The sequence below is a fragment of the Bison bison genome, unplaced genomic scaffold (genome assembly GCF_000754665.1).
Source record: "Bison bison bison isolate TAMUID 2011002044 unplaced genomic scaffold, Bison_UMD1.0 scf7180017864036, whole genome shotgun sequence".
Lineage (NCBI taxonomy): Eukaryota > Metazoa > Chordata > Mammalia > Artiodactyla > Bovidae > Bison > Bison bison.
In genome coordinates, this window is record NW_011494608.1 from 457697 (window position 1) to 474853 (window position 17157).

Consider the following 17157-nt stretch of genomic DNA (forward strand, 5'->3'; position numbering starts at 1 on the left):
GCCCGACAACTGTGCAAAAAAGAGGCCGAGTCGGTAAGAGACAGCGGCGGCAGCAGAGCCTGGAGCCCGCCGAGCCCCCCGCCTGGCCGACCGGGACACCCCCGCGCTGGTGTCTTGTCTCTGGCCCGCGTCCCTCACCGTAACTCGCCGCCCCTATTGTCTGGGCGCCGCCGCTCCGTCTCCCCCTCCCTTCCTTCCCCCGCCGCCTCTCGCCGGGGGCCGGACGGCTGTCAAACCCGGAGGCGTCTCCTACACCCTGCGAGCCGGGTCTGAGCCTTTCCTGTCGGTCTCTGGTCACCTCCCTCCCGCCCCGCATCACCAACCACCCCCGCTCCTTCCAACCACCACCGTTGCTTTGGCCCCGCGGCCATTCCCTGACCCCGGCTTCACTCTCCAGTGTTGTGTGTCTTCTCGCTAAATTTTCTCTTACTGCCGTTTGTCAGGTCCACACGTTTCACAGTCCTTATATATTTTTGCTTTCTTGTTCGTTTCCTTTCCAATTTTTTTTTTACCCTCTTGGTTCTTTCTGTCCCCCTTTATCTTTTGCTTCAAGTTTTACCCCTCATTGAACTGTTTACTTGGTCTTTACTTTTCCTTAATTCACATCCCTCCCCATCTGCCCCTCTGCACTCAAGAAAAGGAAATCTTGCTTTTTCTGAAACCTCATCCAGAAGCACCTCTGAGAGGATTGTATGTCCTAACTTTGTCACTTCTTGAGGGTTCTAAGTTTGATCCTAGAAAATGTTAGTGTAACTGGTCGGTTACCCTTCCTAAGTTTTCCTTGTGAAGAACAGCAGGAAAAGTGGATTCGATTTCTTCGCAAAACGTTTAAGTAAACCGCCTTGGATGTTCCGGCACTGACCAGACCGTTATTAAAAATATTCATACTATTGTTTCTCTTATACCGAATGCCCTCTGGCTGAGCTTGCTGTTAACTTTAATGCACTAATCTTCGCTGCTGCCATGGCCGGCGGGAGGATATCACCCCCGCCTCCTTCTCGCCACTCCATGAGTATTTATGTTTGATTTTTACATATTTTTTTATGGCATGTACTTTCCCTTACCTAGCAGATTCTTTCTAAGAGAAAAGGGCAGTTGGTTTTTATGCTTGCTGTTATGTCTTGTCCCTTTTCAGTTGTGACAAAACCATTGAAAAAGCATGGTACCGTTGTGTGTTTTCTTCTTTAAACTGGGAGGGAGCATAGTCATATTTGTAATTCTTAATTTCAAAAAGGTTTTAAGGATTTCTCCTTTCCCACATTAGCAGTAGGTTTCTATTCCTGATTAAATATATTTTGATTAAGCTGTCTCAAAATGCATCCATCTTCCTCAGGTGCTAGTTTGTGAAAAAGAGACTACCAAGTGTGCCGAACATCCACTGGCTAAAATGATAGTGAATATTCTATATGTCCATGGTCTAGAGAGGAATAGGTATTCCTTTGTAGTTTTTTGTTTGAACTACAGCCACTTTTATTGCCAATGTGGGTACTGTCTATATAGAAATACAGTAGAAGTTCTCAGAGTTAAAACTCTGTGTCATTGTTGCTTATTGAATATGAAGAAAATGAGGTTTCCTCTGCAACTTTATGTTAGTTAAAATTATTGAATCATGTGCTACCAGGTGGGAGATCATAAGTGGTGAAAAATCCTAATTACTAGAGGAATTACTAAAATTTTTACTATAAGTGTGTGTACTGTTTCTTTCATCTTTATGTTCTTTAGTGTCTTATCAAGTGCTTTATATTATAAGGCACTCAATAAATATTAGTTGAAAAACTTGGTTAATTTATTCTCTTAAGAATTTCAGTAGTCATGTGCCAGATCACTCAGTTGTCTTGATTTTTCAAAGATGCAAAACATTTTCAACTGTTATCTTGAAGAATTTTCTTGGATATTTTCAAGTTAAAATTTAAAGCACTTCAACCATTAGTGTTAATCCTCATTTGTTCATTCTTTTAAAGTAGTTACCTTTTTAATGTCCTTTTTCTTAATTTATTAGTAAGATTGCCTGCAAGTTGCACAGTACTTTTATTGGCAGTCATCATTCAAATTTCTTAAAAATTTGGTGGTTATTTTAACTTCTCACTTAATGTTTAAAAAAATTGTTTAATCACTTGTGCCTTTTATGTATCAGAACCTAACATTTTTTTTTTTCTCTCTTGAGGTAGTGAAAAGAGAATCCTGAAGAATAGGATCTCAAGATGAGTAAAAAGCCCCCAAATCGTCCTGGAATCACTTTTGAGATCGGTGCTCGTTTGGAGGCACTGGACTACTTACAAAAATGGTATGGAAAATACAGGAGAGCCCCTGAAGTAAAGCCCAGTGTCTGTAGTCTACATGGGTTGGTTAATTGCTCTTTTCCTGACAGTGGCAGAAACATTACCTTGTTCACATTTTGAATAAGCATATTCATTGTTTTTTAGTTTTCCTACTCTTCAACAGATTTTGCAGTTATCAGCACTCTTGTGTACTTAATATGAGCTCTATGGGTGGTGGGAGAGAGAGTGGGTTAATCTAAATAACTAGGTTCCCAAGTTTTGTATAAAACTTGATATAAATCTGTTTTGGGGGGCCCTGTTTCATAGCTGTTTTTTCAAACTATAGAATTTGTTGATGGTTAGCATAGTTGTCATTGACTATTCCACCTGAAACCAAAACCCAGTATCTCTCTTTCCTCCTCAGAATGTGGTGACCTAAAGGCGAGTTTTCACTGTTTCCAGTTTTAAATGAGTAATCCTTTCAGGCCTTCTCTTATTTCTTCTCCTCTATCTGCCATTTCTACCTCTGCCTGTGATAAGTGGTGAATTCAGATAGTCCCAGCAAACCCCTGCATACGGTGTAGGAGAAATTGGTTACCTGGCATAAAGTCACTGCCCAGAAAGGAGAGAAAGAAAAATAGCATACACCCGGATGGCTGCACCACAGTAGGAATAAGAATTCTCTCTTTCTGCTCGGGAATGCCTTCCTCATTCTCATTAGCTGGTCTCTAGCTCTGCTGTCTGGGTGGATGTCTCTTGGTGCCATTCTCAGCCCCCTACACAGAGATGGGCATTGGAGAGCTTCCTCTCCTGGTAGTGGTTCAGGCTCAGCTCCACTTGAAGCCCATTTATTCTAATGAAGGGTCTAGCAGTTCAGCAACTCGCCAGACTTTTGGACATTTTTTACAATTCTCTTAAAAATGTAGTGGGCATGTTGTAGATTTGTCTTTGATTGATTTGTATTAAGTCAACTTCCTGAGTTGGCAGTGGCAGGCAGAGAAATCTTGTTTAGTCATGATGTTTGACTTTAGACCAGCCTGGGGTTTTTGTCTGTTAGCATCCGGCATTGGAACTCTGCACACGTCTGTGAACCCCCAGCTTAATGGGTCTTTTTGGGTTGGTTTGAGGTGGGAAGGCAGTTATTTGGCCTCATGCCACCAAGCTGCATCTCAGTGAGTGTTTCTTTTTAGGGGGCTTACTTACTCTCATAAGGTGGAAAATATACACAGTGTTTTTAGGAGGGGCTTGGAAAATACCTGGGAACCAGGCAGTTTAGCATCCCCTCCTAGTCGTGATGGTAAACATTGTCGGTAGGTGTTGCCGGTTGTTCTGGGGTTGAGGGGCTCTCTGTGCCCCAAATGGAGAGCCTCTGCATTAGACTGTACAAGGAAAGATGCTATTTTAGTCCATAATTAACTCTCTTTGGTTTTGATTTTGACCAAAGGAAACTTTTTACTTTGAAGGCACTCACAGTTGAATCTCTCTGTGATAGAAGAGGATGAGAGATGCTACTTCTTTGATGTTAATCTTTACTTTTTTTTCTTTTGTTAAAGTTACTAGCTTTTTGAATTTCTAGTTTAATTCATGAGATTCTTTTCTTAGGCTTCCAAACTGACAAAGTTGCAATTGAATTAGCTTCCAGTTTTGAAAAAGTAGATAGTTTATTAGTCCTTTAGTGGCCTTCAGAGATATTGACATACTTAATTTTGGTATTTGTAAGAAATTCACTTATGGTGAAATGCTTCCTAATTCATTAGCTGTTAAATCAATGATTCAATAGTTAAAAAGATTATAAAAAAGGACTACTTTAAAAATTAAGTCTGAGTTTGCTTTTAGAGTATGTGGAATTTCAGAGAACAAAGTTATAGCTTAGGGTTTTCACTGTCTTATGCTTCTCATCAAAAAATTTCAAGTGCTTAGATAGAGTGATATCATGCAGATGTACTCATTCATAACATTAAGATTTAATTTAAATGACCCCAGTAATAATGGTCTCTCTAAAGTGAGTAAAACATTAACCAAAATAATCACATATGATAATCACTGACACTTGTCAGTTTGATTTTTATGCATTCATTTATATGAAGATTTTAGCATTCTGCTATAGTGGTGCTATAATTAAAAACAAATTAATAGTATTATATATACATATTCTAGGTAATTGAAAGAAATAATTTTCTTGTTGTGACTTTATTAATGTCAGTAGTCTCAAGAACTGTTTAGGCTTCAGTGACCCTTTAATTTGTAGGACAACTAATTAACTGCTAAGATTTATTGAATTTTATGTGGGGCAGAAAGAAGTCATGTGAGACATGGTGCTCTTAACAGATTTTATTTCTAAATGGGATAAACTTTATTCTTTATGTTTTGTTAAGGACCATTCTGTATTCTATATAAATTCTATACATTTTTGCTTTAATATCAAGTAAAACTATTGAAGGGTTATTTAAGTGTTGAAAAACTTTGATATTGTTATGAGGGCAAAGCAGTTAATCACTGAAAATACACTGAACTTTCGTCCTTCCCACTCTCCTTTCTTTCATATTCTCTTTGGGTTGCATCCATATTGAATGCATCCATAGTTAGTCTTCTACATTTATTCGTTAAACTGGAATAGTAGTGAAGACCTACTTGACATAGAAGTCTTTTGAATTGTAGGCATTAGACAGGGAGGGACATGCAGGAATGCAAATATTACTTACTCTCTTTGTACTCAAGACATTTATAATAAGCATTGTAGCTATTATTAAGAAATGACTTCTCACAGGTTGATACATTAGCTCTTAAAGAGAAACACAGAGGAAAAAATCTTGATAGTGAGGCACCTGAATACCAATTTGTCTTATATGTAGCAGGTTTTTCCTATATAAGAAAAGGTAAAGGAAAATATGTTTTTAGTATATGCCCTATAAATAAAAGGATAAACTCTAAATTTAGTGGGCAGAAATAAAGTTAAGTGCCTACATTTAGGCTTGGGGTAGAGTTGATTTAATAGGAAGACTATTTTTCTTTGGTAAAATACATTATTGTTCCTTGAGCAAATCATATCACATGCTCTTAGGAGTTCAGAAAGATATTTCATCCTTGGAAATACGTTTCACATTTTCAAGTAGCAAATTATTACTTTTTTTGCTTTCAGAGTAGTTTTCCAGCTACATCAGAAAATCCTGGTGGTTTGATTTTACCAGCACTAATGAATGCAGGGTCTGAGAAGCCAGAGAGAGGCCACTCGCCTTCTATCCCTGGTGTGCTTTTAGATACCTGGATCTGTTCTCTGAGGACTAAACCTAATTCTTACTGAAAAGTGTGGGTTGCTTTAATTTTTAAAAAATTTATAGTCTGACTCAAAACATTTTGTTTTTTTCCTCAACAATCTTTTAATTTAAAAGTCTTTAAAAATGCTAATGTTTACAGTTAAGACAATCAACCATTTTCTCTTATCTTTATATCCTAACCTAAACATATTGGCTGTATAATCTCTTGGATGCAGTAACATCATAAGGATGAAAATAGATACAGGTTGTTGATACAGGTTGTGTTTGGGAAAAGAAAAAGTTCAGAGTTGAAGTTATGACACACCATCAGTGAATTCTAAAGAGGAAAGAGTCAGGTTGTCACTTTCTGATCTTGTAAATACGGGTAAGTCCTTGAATTTGGTTGGTTTAGCAGTAAAATGAAAGCAGTGTTACTTACTTTTACTTACTTTAAGGATCAAATAAAATAATGTATTTAAACTTGCTTCAAATTATATGAAATAATAGATAATTATAAAGCACTGAGGTAAATGCAAGGAAAGAGGAAGAGTTGAAAAATCTTCGGGGATCTGAAGACTCAGGTGTGTAAGTTTTTAAATGTAGCCTTAGTGTTGACATGAGAATGATCTAAGATGTAGAAGGAATATCATGTCATTGCAACATGCATAAACCATCTTTTTTGAGGTGATAATAAAAATCTTTGTTTTTGCAGAGTTTCATAATTTACAAAGCACCCTTAAGATATTCAAGTATCTAATCGTTCTGAGTATTATTCAATAAGAAAAGTGATAAAATCATACCAGTTTTGACTACTGATTTAACTTTAAGATTGAAATTAAAATATTCTATAGCAAATGATTTAGTTATGAAAACACAACAAGTAAAGTAAGTGTGCTCTGGTGTTACTCTTAAAATTGAAATTATAAAGTTAGTTTAAAACATTCAGATGAGTTATGCTCTTCTGACCTTTTTTGGAATATTTCTATTTAATTCTCTTCTAGATCTAAAGGAAAGGAAAATGAAAGATTTAAAAAAAGTGGAGATGTCTCCAAGTGTCAGAGTTTGATAGAACAGTATAAATTTGAATTGGCAAATGCTGTTTCCACACATTTGGAGTTTTTTGAACTGTATGGAACATTTGCAAATGTGAGTTTTTAAAATGTTCATGAACAGAATTTTGTAGAGTGGGAAAATTGAATAAATTCAGATTGTAGCAAGTACACATACTTTATAATTTAAATTAAAATTTTGTATTATCTGAATTAAAAGAGTTGTCTTTTTCTAATCGGATTTGCTATTCAAAGGTAAACACTAGTAGAGGGAAGCTGTGTGGTCTGTATTTGAAACAGAAGAGGAATGTTCCTGAAAAGGAGTGTGTAGATCAAATTTTGCTGGGAGAAATTGAGGGCAAGACGAGAAGGGGGCGACAGAGGATGAGATGGTTGGATGGCATCACTGACTCAATGGACATGAGTTTGAGCAAACTCAGGGAGATAGTGATGGACAGAGAAGCCTAGCGTGCTGCAGTTCTTGGGGTCACCAAGAGTTGGACACAACTTAGCGACTGAACAATGACAAGATCAAATTTAAAAACTGAAAACATACTTAAATTACATTAGGTGAGTTTGGAATTTGTAGAAACCATGGATGAATACTTTTAAAATATTCTTTTGCTAATGTAAATAAAGTATGTCCTTTTGTACATGGAACTTCCCTAAATCTATTTGTGCTTAGAAGATATTGATTCTAGTTTTGGGTCACTAACTACCTTTGAAAACTAATTTCAGCTGTAGACTCAGAAGAATGTACAATCATATTTACACAACAAAATAATTGAATAATCTTTTATGGGTGGTGGTAGTAAGCTTAACGGGGAACTCCAGACTAAGGACCCTGTTTGTAGAGAATTTCAAATTGAATTTTGTAAGACTTACAAATTCTGAGATTCCTTACAGTAAGAAAGTTAAAAGTTTTGAATCCTAAGATCTAAGTGAACCCTAGTTTAATAATCATCAAACAGGTCTACACCAGTGTACAATCATTTTAGTTCTTTAATTTTTAACATTTCCACTTAGAAAGCTCTGAACTTTTTTTTTAATAGTTTTTTGATGTGGAGTATTTTTTTTAAAGTCTTATATTGAGTTTGTTGCGATATTTCTTTTGTTTTATGTTTTGGATTTTTGGCTGTGAGGCGTGTGGGAGCTTAGCTCCTGGACCAGGACTGGAACCCGGGTCTCCTGCACTGGAAGGTGCAGTCCTAACCACTAGACTGTAAGGGCAGTCCCTCTGTAAGCTTTCAAAGATAAAGTTCTCCCTTTCTCTCCCCTGTTCCTCCCCACAAAAAAATGTTGAAAGCAATATTAGAAATAGGTGTAGAGTAGACATATTTATTTTAAAATACGCCTACTTTATTCTTGTGGTCTTTTCTCTTATATTCTTTCATTATGTTAGTTCATTTTTTTTTTTAGCTTTTTCTTGCTCAATTTTTAAAAAATTTATTTATTTTAATTGGAGGCTAATTACTTTACAATATTGTATTGGTTTTACCATATATCAACATGAATCCGCCACGGGTGTACACGTGTTCCCAATCCTGAACCCCCCCTTCCACCTCCCTCCCCGTACCATCCCTCTGGGTCATCCCAGTGCACCAGCCCCAAGCATCCTGTATCCTGCATCGAACCTGGACTGGTGATTCGTTTCTTATATGATATTTTACATTTTTTTTGTTTATCCTAGTTTTCTTGAAAGGCAGGAGAAAAGGAGTATTGAAAAAGGTAGATATAACTAAAGTCAGAAAACGTGGCTTTAGGTGCTGTTCTGCCATGAACTATGGGACTTTGGAGAGTTCTTTGCTTTAATGTCCCTAAAATGAAGGTGTGACATATTCAGTGATCTTTTAGGTCCGCTGAACTGGAAACAGATTCTTTTATCTACTTTTTACCTGTTGAGCAGGGACAGGTATTTTAGTCTCACTTTTAGATGGGTAATAAATGACTTGAGGCAGGAGTAAAGTAGGTAAAGGCTGGAAGTCACATGCAGTGTGCTCAAAACTGCCAGACTCTAGAAGAAGAGAAAATTAATTGAAAAAGATGGAGAACAGTGAATGTAATTGGAAAAAATATTTAGAATTTTATAGTACTTGTGTTATAGTGGTGTTGGGAAGGTAGTTACTCTTTCTCCATCCTGCTGTTCTGCTCATTTAAATGCTTTCTTATTAACTTTAATTTTGAAATTACTTAGAATTAAAACTAAAGGCTTTAAGAAGCCAGTAGTTATTCAGTACAAGACTTTAACTTCCTGTATGGTACCTATTTACTAACGAATTGATTCTCTTACTAAGTTCACTGATGCTAGTAACTATATATTAAAAGTGATTCAGGTGAAGTCCAAAAGAGTGGTTCTCAAACTTGAGCCTGCGTCAGAGTCACCGGACGGGCCCCGGTGCTTTGGTATTTTTATATGACTGTGTATTGAAGAGCTACTAACCATTCCTCCTACTGCCTCATGCAGATCATTAATCAGCATATAAAAATTGTCTTTGTATTAAAGTAGAAGCTGGTACATAAGGTACATTATTTCTGTCATTAAAATTAACTCAACTTGGAGAGAATTATTGCAATAAAATTGAGGAGAGAATGTGGATGTTTAGTATTCAGTGTATATTAAAAGTCTCTTCTCATTGCCAAAAACCCAACCCTCTTCAGTGAAAAATGAGTATGTTTCTAGTATATCATGGGTAGGTAAGGTACTAAAGAATAAGCTACTAATGTGAAGTAATTATATGCAAGCCCTACCCCTTTTACTTATAAAAAGGTGCCCAGGAAATTTCATTGAATTTTAGTGGGTTAGTCAAGAATGAACCTGAAAGTTTTGGAAAGTGAAAGTGAAGTCGCTCAGTCGTGTCCCACTCTTTGTGACCCTATGGACTGTAGCCTACCAGGCTCCTCCCTCCATGGGATTCTCCAGGCAAGAGTACTGGAGTGGGTTGCCATTGCCTTCTCCAGGGGATCTTCCTGACCCAGGGATCGAACCTGGGTCTCCCGCATTCCAGGCAGACGCTTTAATCTCTGAGCCACCAGGGAAAGTTTTGGGGATATCTTGAAATTTGGTTACCACTGTAAAACACTACTGCAAATGAATTGTGACTTATTTGTTGAAAACTAAGCATAGAATAATAAGAACGATATTTATCAAACTATTAAGAAATTTCATATGTTTTCATTTTTAAAGTCACCTAGTGTTTTTCTTAGTTCCCTAACAACTCATATCCCAACTTTCCTATCTTAACTTTTAAATGTAAGTTATGACATAATCAAGCATGTAAGTTAAGCTACTTTTCCCCCTTACATTCTTTTATCATCATAATGTAATGTTTCATACTTAAACATAGTTGAGAGATGCAGTTTGCCTTTTTTTTTTTGAGAATTTTTAATAATAAAACAGAAGAGTCTGTTTGCTTAGTCTTTTTATATGGGGTGAGAGGAATGTTTATTTTGTACAATATAATAAAAGCTATTTTCCATGCTTTCTGGCTAACAAAAACTTTTTGCATTTTATTTGTATCAGAAACAGAAGATTAAAATTAAATTTGCAAGAAAAAATAAACATATAACTTGATTTCATATTGTTTTTGTATCTCTTGAGAAAGAGCCCCCTGTATTTTAAGTACTGCAGTAAGGTTGACAGGAGCTGAAAATGATCAGTTGTAAGATGCAGAATATATGATAATCAAAAGCATATTCTTTAAGGATAGACAGACCTCCATTCAGGGATCTACCACTTACTGTTTCGACTTGAGGAAGTTACTTGACTTCCAGAGGTTCTATGACCTCCTTAAATAACTGGAAATAATAGTAGTACCTAACTCAAAGGGCTGTTTGAATATTTAGCAAGAGAGTGCACTTTAAGAACTTTTCATGGTCTCTGCCACATGGTAAATAAGTGCTAGCTTTAATGATAATAGCAGAATGAACATTAGTTATTCTAAGAAAATAGAATCTAATAGAGAAGTCACTGTAAATTCCTAAAATTTTAATCTTAGATGTATAAGCATATATGACTACGTGTAGTATATTAAATTAATTTTTAAGTGCTAAATATTAAGAAATAGAAACGGTCAACTGCAACCTGGTAAGGTTAGTGTTTGGAGTTTTGTAACAACAAAGTTTGATCATGTTGGTTTGAACAAATTATATGAAGCACATAAACTTGGAGTAGAATATTGGTGGCATTTTTAGTGGAGTGGGAAAGGAATTTTTGATAGTCTAATTGATTCTTACGGTAGGAGATGGTAATGAGCATAGAGATTGTGTTGTAAGCATTTTGATTTGGTCAGAACCGATGGCATGAGTGAATGCAGGCACAGAGGAGATTCAGATACTGAGGAGGTAGAGCAGCAGGAGTTTAAATCGAGTCATCTGAAATGAAACCTTGATTTGAAAAGTGGCTGCTACAAGTCACTAGGGGAAAATACACAGCTAACTCTGGTCTTACCGGTCTTTGCTGCAAAGATTATGAACAGGTAGGAAGCAGGGTGATCTGTTTTATGTCATGTGTGTGTCTTCGTGATGAATGGCTCTGAATAGACCTAAGGGATAATGTGAGATCCTTGGAATTCAGTGTTGGAACGGATGCAGTTTTGATGTATATAACCATCCTCTGAGTGTTCTTAAAATTTAGATTCTTTGGATTTATGCTTCATTTTGGAACATCAAGTTTGAATTAATCAAAAGGGTTTTGTTTTCAGCATGTTGTTAAGTGTGAAACAAACTAAGCGTGCAGTGCCTAGAAGCATGTCATCTAAAAATGCTGCTCTAGCAGGTGACGTATTGTAGTTGTGATCAGTTAATGCATGAGGAAACACCTGAAAATTACAAAGCATGATTGAATTTAAAGTGTTTCCAAGAAACTAAAAATTTTAAAAGGTTAGCAGGTTATAAGAATCTTAGGTTTGCGTTCGACTTCATTCGACATTAATTTTTATTATCTGGCAGATAAACCTCTTCTGACAATTATATGTAAGGAAGGTCTCTATTTCTATATCTTATAATATGTTTTAGTCATTTTTTATGATACATTGAGAGTTTCTTGCTAATGCAGTTCCTATCCACAAGACTGTTCTGAATTGTTAATTCTAACTCCTGGAGATCCTGCTAACATTTAAATTACATTGAAGTCATTTTTCAAGTGTATTTCATCCTTTAAAAATTGAAGAACTGCTTTATCCAAGAGAACATCTAATTTAGGTATTCTCTCTGTGTGCTACTGCAGTGTACCTTTACTAGCTATTACATCATGTTGTAATTGTATTACCTTATTTGATTCCCTTTTCTTCTCCTCTCCCTCCTAAATTTGTTGATTGTTTGTAGCTTTATTCCTACTTTAGTGTCTGACATTCAGTGAATTAGAGACTCAGTGCCGAGTTAAATGAAATGGATGAGGAACTGTCAATTTTTTAATTTGTGTAAATTAGAAATTTTACTGTTTTACCAATATAAACAAGGATTATTATTTAAAATACATAATTTGAATAATTTATTGGGTCAGTTGCCTTTTTGATTAACACAGTTCTTGTTCATATGATGGGTGAAATCTCGGAGTGAATTCTGATGGTCTTTGGGATATTTGGTAGTGCTCAGTGGGTGGTAACCTACTGATGAGTAGTTAACAGCCATGTCCTTTGGCTTACATGCTTTAATCTGTCAGGTTATAGTCCTGGCATAGCTGCATGCCCATCATCGTTTCCTTGCTTCCAGGAATATGGAGCACCTATGGTCTGAGGGCTAACAGATGGTCTTGCTTTCCAGAGGACTTTTTTTTTTGAATCATGAACCCCTTGGAAATCTGATCAAAGTGGGGAACCCTTCTCTCAAGAGAATACTTGTATACTTCTGGGCCAGATGGTTTTTTTACATACATTCTCAGGGAATCTTGGTCTCCTGATCTAGCTGTCAGTCAGTACTTGTCATATAAAACAGTTAATAACATGAGCCAGTGTAGTAATTCGTCTGTAATGGTAATTCCCATTGTAGGTTTCTTATTTCCTTTATGTTTTGACAATAGACTTGAGTTGATGTTATAGGGAACCAATACAGTTTATTCAGTGTGTACCTAGTCTCTTTGCTCAGTGTCTGGTTTTTAATGAATTACAGAGTTAGTTCAGAATCCATAAAGCTTGCTACTCTCTGACCCGTCTTGTGTAAGTGGGAGGCACCAGTGACAGTGTTAAAATGCTGGTATTATCGGATGAGGCAATAAAGTGGAAGGTGAAAGTAATTTTTGTTTTTAATAATGGTCTTGCTTTAGTCGGGCTTCCCTTGTGACTCAGCCAGTAAAGAATCCGCCTGCAATGCGGAGACCTGTGTTCGATCCCTGGGTTGGGAAGATCCGCTGGAGAAGAAAAAGGCTACCCACTCCAGTATTCTGGCCTGGAGAATTCCATGGACTGTATAGTCCATGGGGTCACAAAGAGTCGGACATGACTGAGTGACTTTTCACTTCACTTTACCCTGCTGTTACAGCCACGGTTGAACTGGACCATTAGAGAATTTGACCACACTGATTCAGAAAGAGTCCTAAGAAATCAGTTGCGAGATTGTGTGCTTAGTCAAGTCACTTCAGTTGTGTCTGAATCTCTGCGACCCCATGGACCATGGCCTGCCAGGCTTCTCTGCCCATGGGATTCTCCAGGCAGGAACACTGGAGTGGGTTGCCATTTCCTTCTCAGAAGTAGAATTGCACATATGAAAATTTTGTTAAATTCAGCAAGGATCATTCGCAGCGTTTCTGAATGCTGTTTGTTTCCATTAAACCTAATAAACAATTTAGGATGGATTATTTTTTCTTGCTAAGTTTGCCCAGAATAAACTCTGTTCTCTTAAGATTCAAGGGGAAAAGACATACAAGGGCGAGATAGGCCCAGAGCAATGGAGGCAGTCCCTTTATTTCTACACTGGTTAATACCATTTAAACAGTGCAAGTAGTTTAAAGTGGGATATGATAGGGAAGACAGATGTGGAAATTTTATGATATTTTGTTGTATCGTCATAAGGAATAGTAGAGCTCTGTAGAATTTTGGCATCGAAGAATCATAGCCCAAGTTGCCTTCTCTCCATCTGTTTCTTTTGAACCCTGAAGAGGTGCCAACTATGTTATTTGTTTTTGTTTTCTTCTTATCCCTAATTGTTTTAAGTGCCAACTATGTTATTTGTTTTTGTTTTCTTCTTATCCCTAATTGTTTTAACTCTGAAATTCCAGTCTCCCACTTGTCAGATTTTTTTTCCCAATCATTTGCAAACATTTGGGACTCAGCCTAGTCACTGTTCTTTACTCTTAACAGCTTTCCATGATTCATCCTTTGAAAAGCAAAAACAAAAACATTATCACTGCATCTTCCAAATTCAGTAAGAAAAATTTTACATTCCATTCATACTCAGTTATAATAAAACATACATTGTGCATCAAAATAATTGCTGTGGTTCAAGATGTAGAGGCATTTGTGAATACATTTGTTCAGAAATATTTTTTATTCACTGAGTATCAAGGCATTACTATGGGCCATCTTGAATAGGGAAACATTTCACTGTATAGAATAAAATAATAATAGGGCTATATGTTAAATTACCCTTTTGTGTATTTTAAATGGATAGCAAAGATCTTGATGTTAGGGTTTTTTTCTAAGGTTAACTGATAACCAAATTAAGTACAGACTTTACAGGATTCCCTGTTTAAATATAATGAATGAAGAGGCGTTTCACTGGTTCAGTATTTCAGGGCCCTTTAGTTTGAACCTAGCTGATCAGTCCAGTCTGAGCTCCCACTCTTTTTTACTCACCTTACTACTTACCATATAGTCTAGCCAAAGGGAACTGTTTCCTGGAAGTGCCCCTCCAGTCTCTGGTCCTGAGGTCCTTGAAGACAGAAACCACATTCTGTTTGTCTGAATCCTCCTTGTCCAGCTGATGCTCAACCCTGAATCACATGATGGTTTTAAGTAAATGAACATTGACTGAATAAATGAGTAATGCTTTGTATACACTTTACCTTTGTACCATGTTGATTAAGTCTGAATCCCTAAAGTCCCCCACCAAGACCAACGTAGGTAACTTCTCCCAAGAATGGTCACCAGGACGCCAGTTTTCTCTGAAATATTAACTGTTGCATCTTATGTAGGATTTTTGTAAAGTCAACTATACTTCAATGAAAAAAGCAAATTATATTCAAATTAAAAAAAAATAAAGACAAAGAGAAATCAAAGTTGAAATTAGTATTGTACTACTGCTCATTATCTTCAGGGAAAACTAACTTATGAGGAAATGTGTTAGTGAGCGATTTAACTCTGAAAAATTCATGGTTGTTCAGAACTAAAAGCTTGATGCAAAGGAGAAAAAAAATGTTTTATTAACTTAACAGTTTACCATGTGTGGTATAATTACTTTGATATAGGCCTTACCGCATTTCTCCTGTAGGCTCTTTGTACCAGTTAGCTCTTACTTTGACTACTCTTACATGTGTGTCCTTGGACAGTCTTCATCTGTTAAATGGTGACTGTGTTATCTGTACCTTGGATGGTTACCAGGCTCTGATGAGATAAGGTATATAAAAATCAGCTGATGCTCAATAGAGGAAGAACATAGGGCCTGACGGATTTATGACTCTCAGAAATAACATGCAGCTTCTCTGTCTCCTCATCTGACTCTAAGTGAAGCTCCTTGAAGATAAGGGTTAGTTATGTTTCCTTTTAACCTGCCATTTATTTGTATACATTTGATTGTATACATTTAGAATTTGAAGGAACCTATAGAATAAACCTCTTATTTTCTTGTTCAAAATCAAAAATATATAAACACATAAATTAGAAACTTAGTTTTTATAATTGATAGAACACCTTTTATAGTAGTTAAATGGCTAGTGAATGTTGAAAAATAAAGAAGAACCTTATCTCTAGGCTTCCCTTAATGCTATTGGCATTGTTTGTTTTGATTTGAAAACCAGAGCAGCAGAAACAAATCAGCAAAACTACAGAAGACAAGCATTTTTGATTCTAAATGGGGAATCGGCATGCCCACCTCAGGGAGTGTGTGTTGATCCCCTAGGTTTTCCTGTGTTTGTGCTTCTCTTTAACAGAATGTTTCCTTACTCACACCTATGCCCTCTAAAGAGTGAAACTGCTATCTCAGCTCTGAAGAAATGCACAGATTTTCTTTCTTTAACATCACTTGTTCACCCTGAGCATTCCCACAGTAGCCAGTGTGTGTCTCTCACTGTGAAAGTGCTGGGGGTACAAAGGTGACTGTGACTCAGTCCCCGAAACTCACAGGCCCTTGTAATTGCTAACATCCTGTTTCTGAGATGTCTCCTGTCTTGCCAAGTGTTAGTAAATACTTTGTGATGAAAGGGATTACATGCTTTGGTCGTAGTGAATGCCTTATTCCTGTCTTGTTGACAGAACCAAGAAGTCTTCAATAAAGAAAGTGGTTTATTTAATCTAGTATTTTCCTACCTTATTTGACCATAGGACCCCTTTTTTTGTGTCATATGTTTAATGTCTCAAGGGCTGTAAATGCTCCACAGCCCACAGTTTAGGATCCTGCGCAGATGATTGTGACGAGATGGGTGCACTGAGAGTACCAGGGGGTGGAGAGTTGGGGGTCTTCACACAGGTCATTCCATGTTAAATCAGGTCTTGAATGATGAGTGTACAGAGGAATAGAAGGGCAGCTTAGGTCTAGGCAGAAGGAACAGAACAGACAAAAGCATAGGTGTTTGACAAGGCATGGTATGTTTAAGGAAATTCCAAATAGTTCAGTGTCATTAGACTGAAGGGAGGAAAGAAGCTATAGCAGAGAACGATTCGGGGCCCTTGAAATGTATAAAAAGCCTTGAATAGCATGAATGTGTGAAGCAGGTAGTACTCAGTTTTTAATTTAAAAGTTAATGTGAGGGCTGTTTTGCTTTATATTTAAATTTATGTTAATATAAATTTATATTCTACAGGGGAAATAAAAAACTGATATAACTAGTAAAAGTATAAGATAAACCACAGGGCTAAATAATCTACTGTGTGCTGCTGTTGAAGATTACATATTGTATACATTAAGAATTATGAAGCTTTTTTTTGTTTAAAGTTTCAGGTTAACTAATTTTTATTTTGGAATTAATCCTGGGAGAATCAGCACATGTGAAGACAGAACAATGTGATACTGTTTCTATATTCTTAAATTGAAGTTTTAACTAAGATTTCCATACCATCATTAATACTTATTATAAAATATTGGATAGTGTGAAAAATAGAAAAGAGAAAGTAGACAAATGTATGTCATTTTTTGCTCGACCAATGTATTACTATTTAACATCTTATATATTTATAATTCTAGTGATCACAGTACTGCTTTTTTACATTTTCCTACATTATAAATTCTTTGTAAGCATTACATTTAAAATCTGTATGATACTCCATTCAGTAGATATACCATAGTTTATATAGTTATGGACAGTTTTCAGGTTTTTTTTAACCATATGGTTTTTATTTTTTTGTTATACAAGTTTTGTGTGTATAGTTCCAAAATTGGAATTTTTGAGTCAAAAGTAAGAATATGTTTAAAGCTTTTGACGCATGTTATCAAATTATTTCCCAAGATAGC

The 17157-nt window shown here is 36.3% G+C and overlaps 1 protein-coding gene across 1 annotated transcript in view; it reads left to right on the plus strand.

Annotated features, from left to right (window-relative positions):
* Window positions 1–17157, plus strand: part of PHF20L1 (PHD finger protein 20-like 1) — a 73848-nt gene continuing 56691 nt past the window's right edge. Inside the window, exons 1-2 of the mRNA XM_010834772.1 lie at window positions 1–33; window positions 2165–2284. Of these exons, the coding sequence (XP_010833074.1) occupies window positions 2202–2284 (83 nt within the window). The 5' untranslated portion in view covers window positions 1–33; window positions 2165–2201. The remainder of the gene's footprint in view (window positions 34–2164; window positions 2285–17157) is intronic.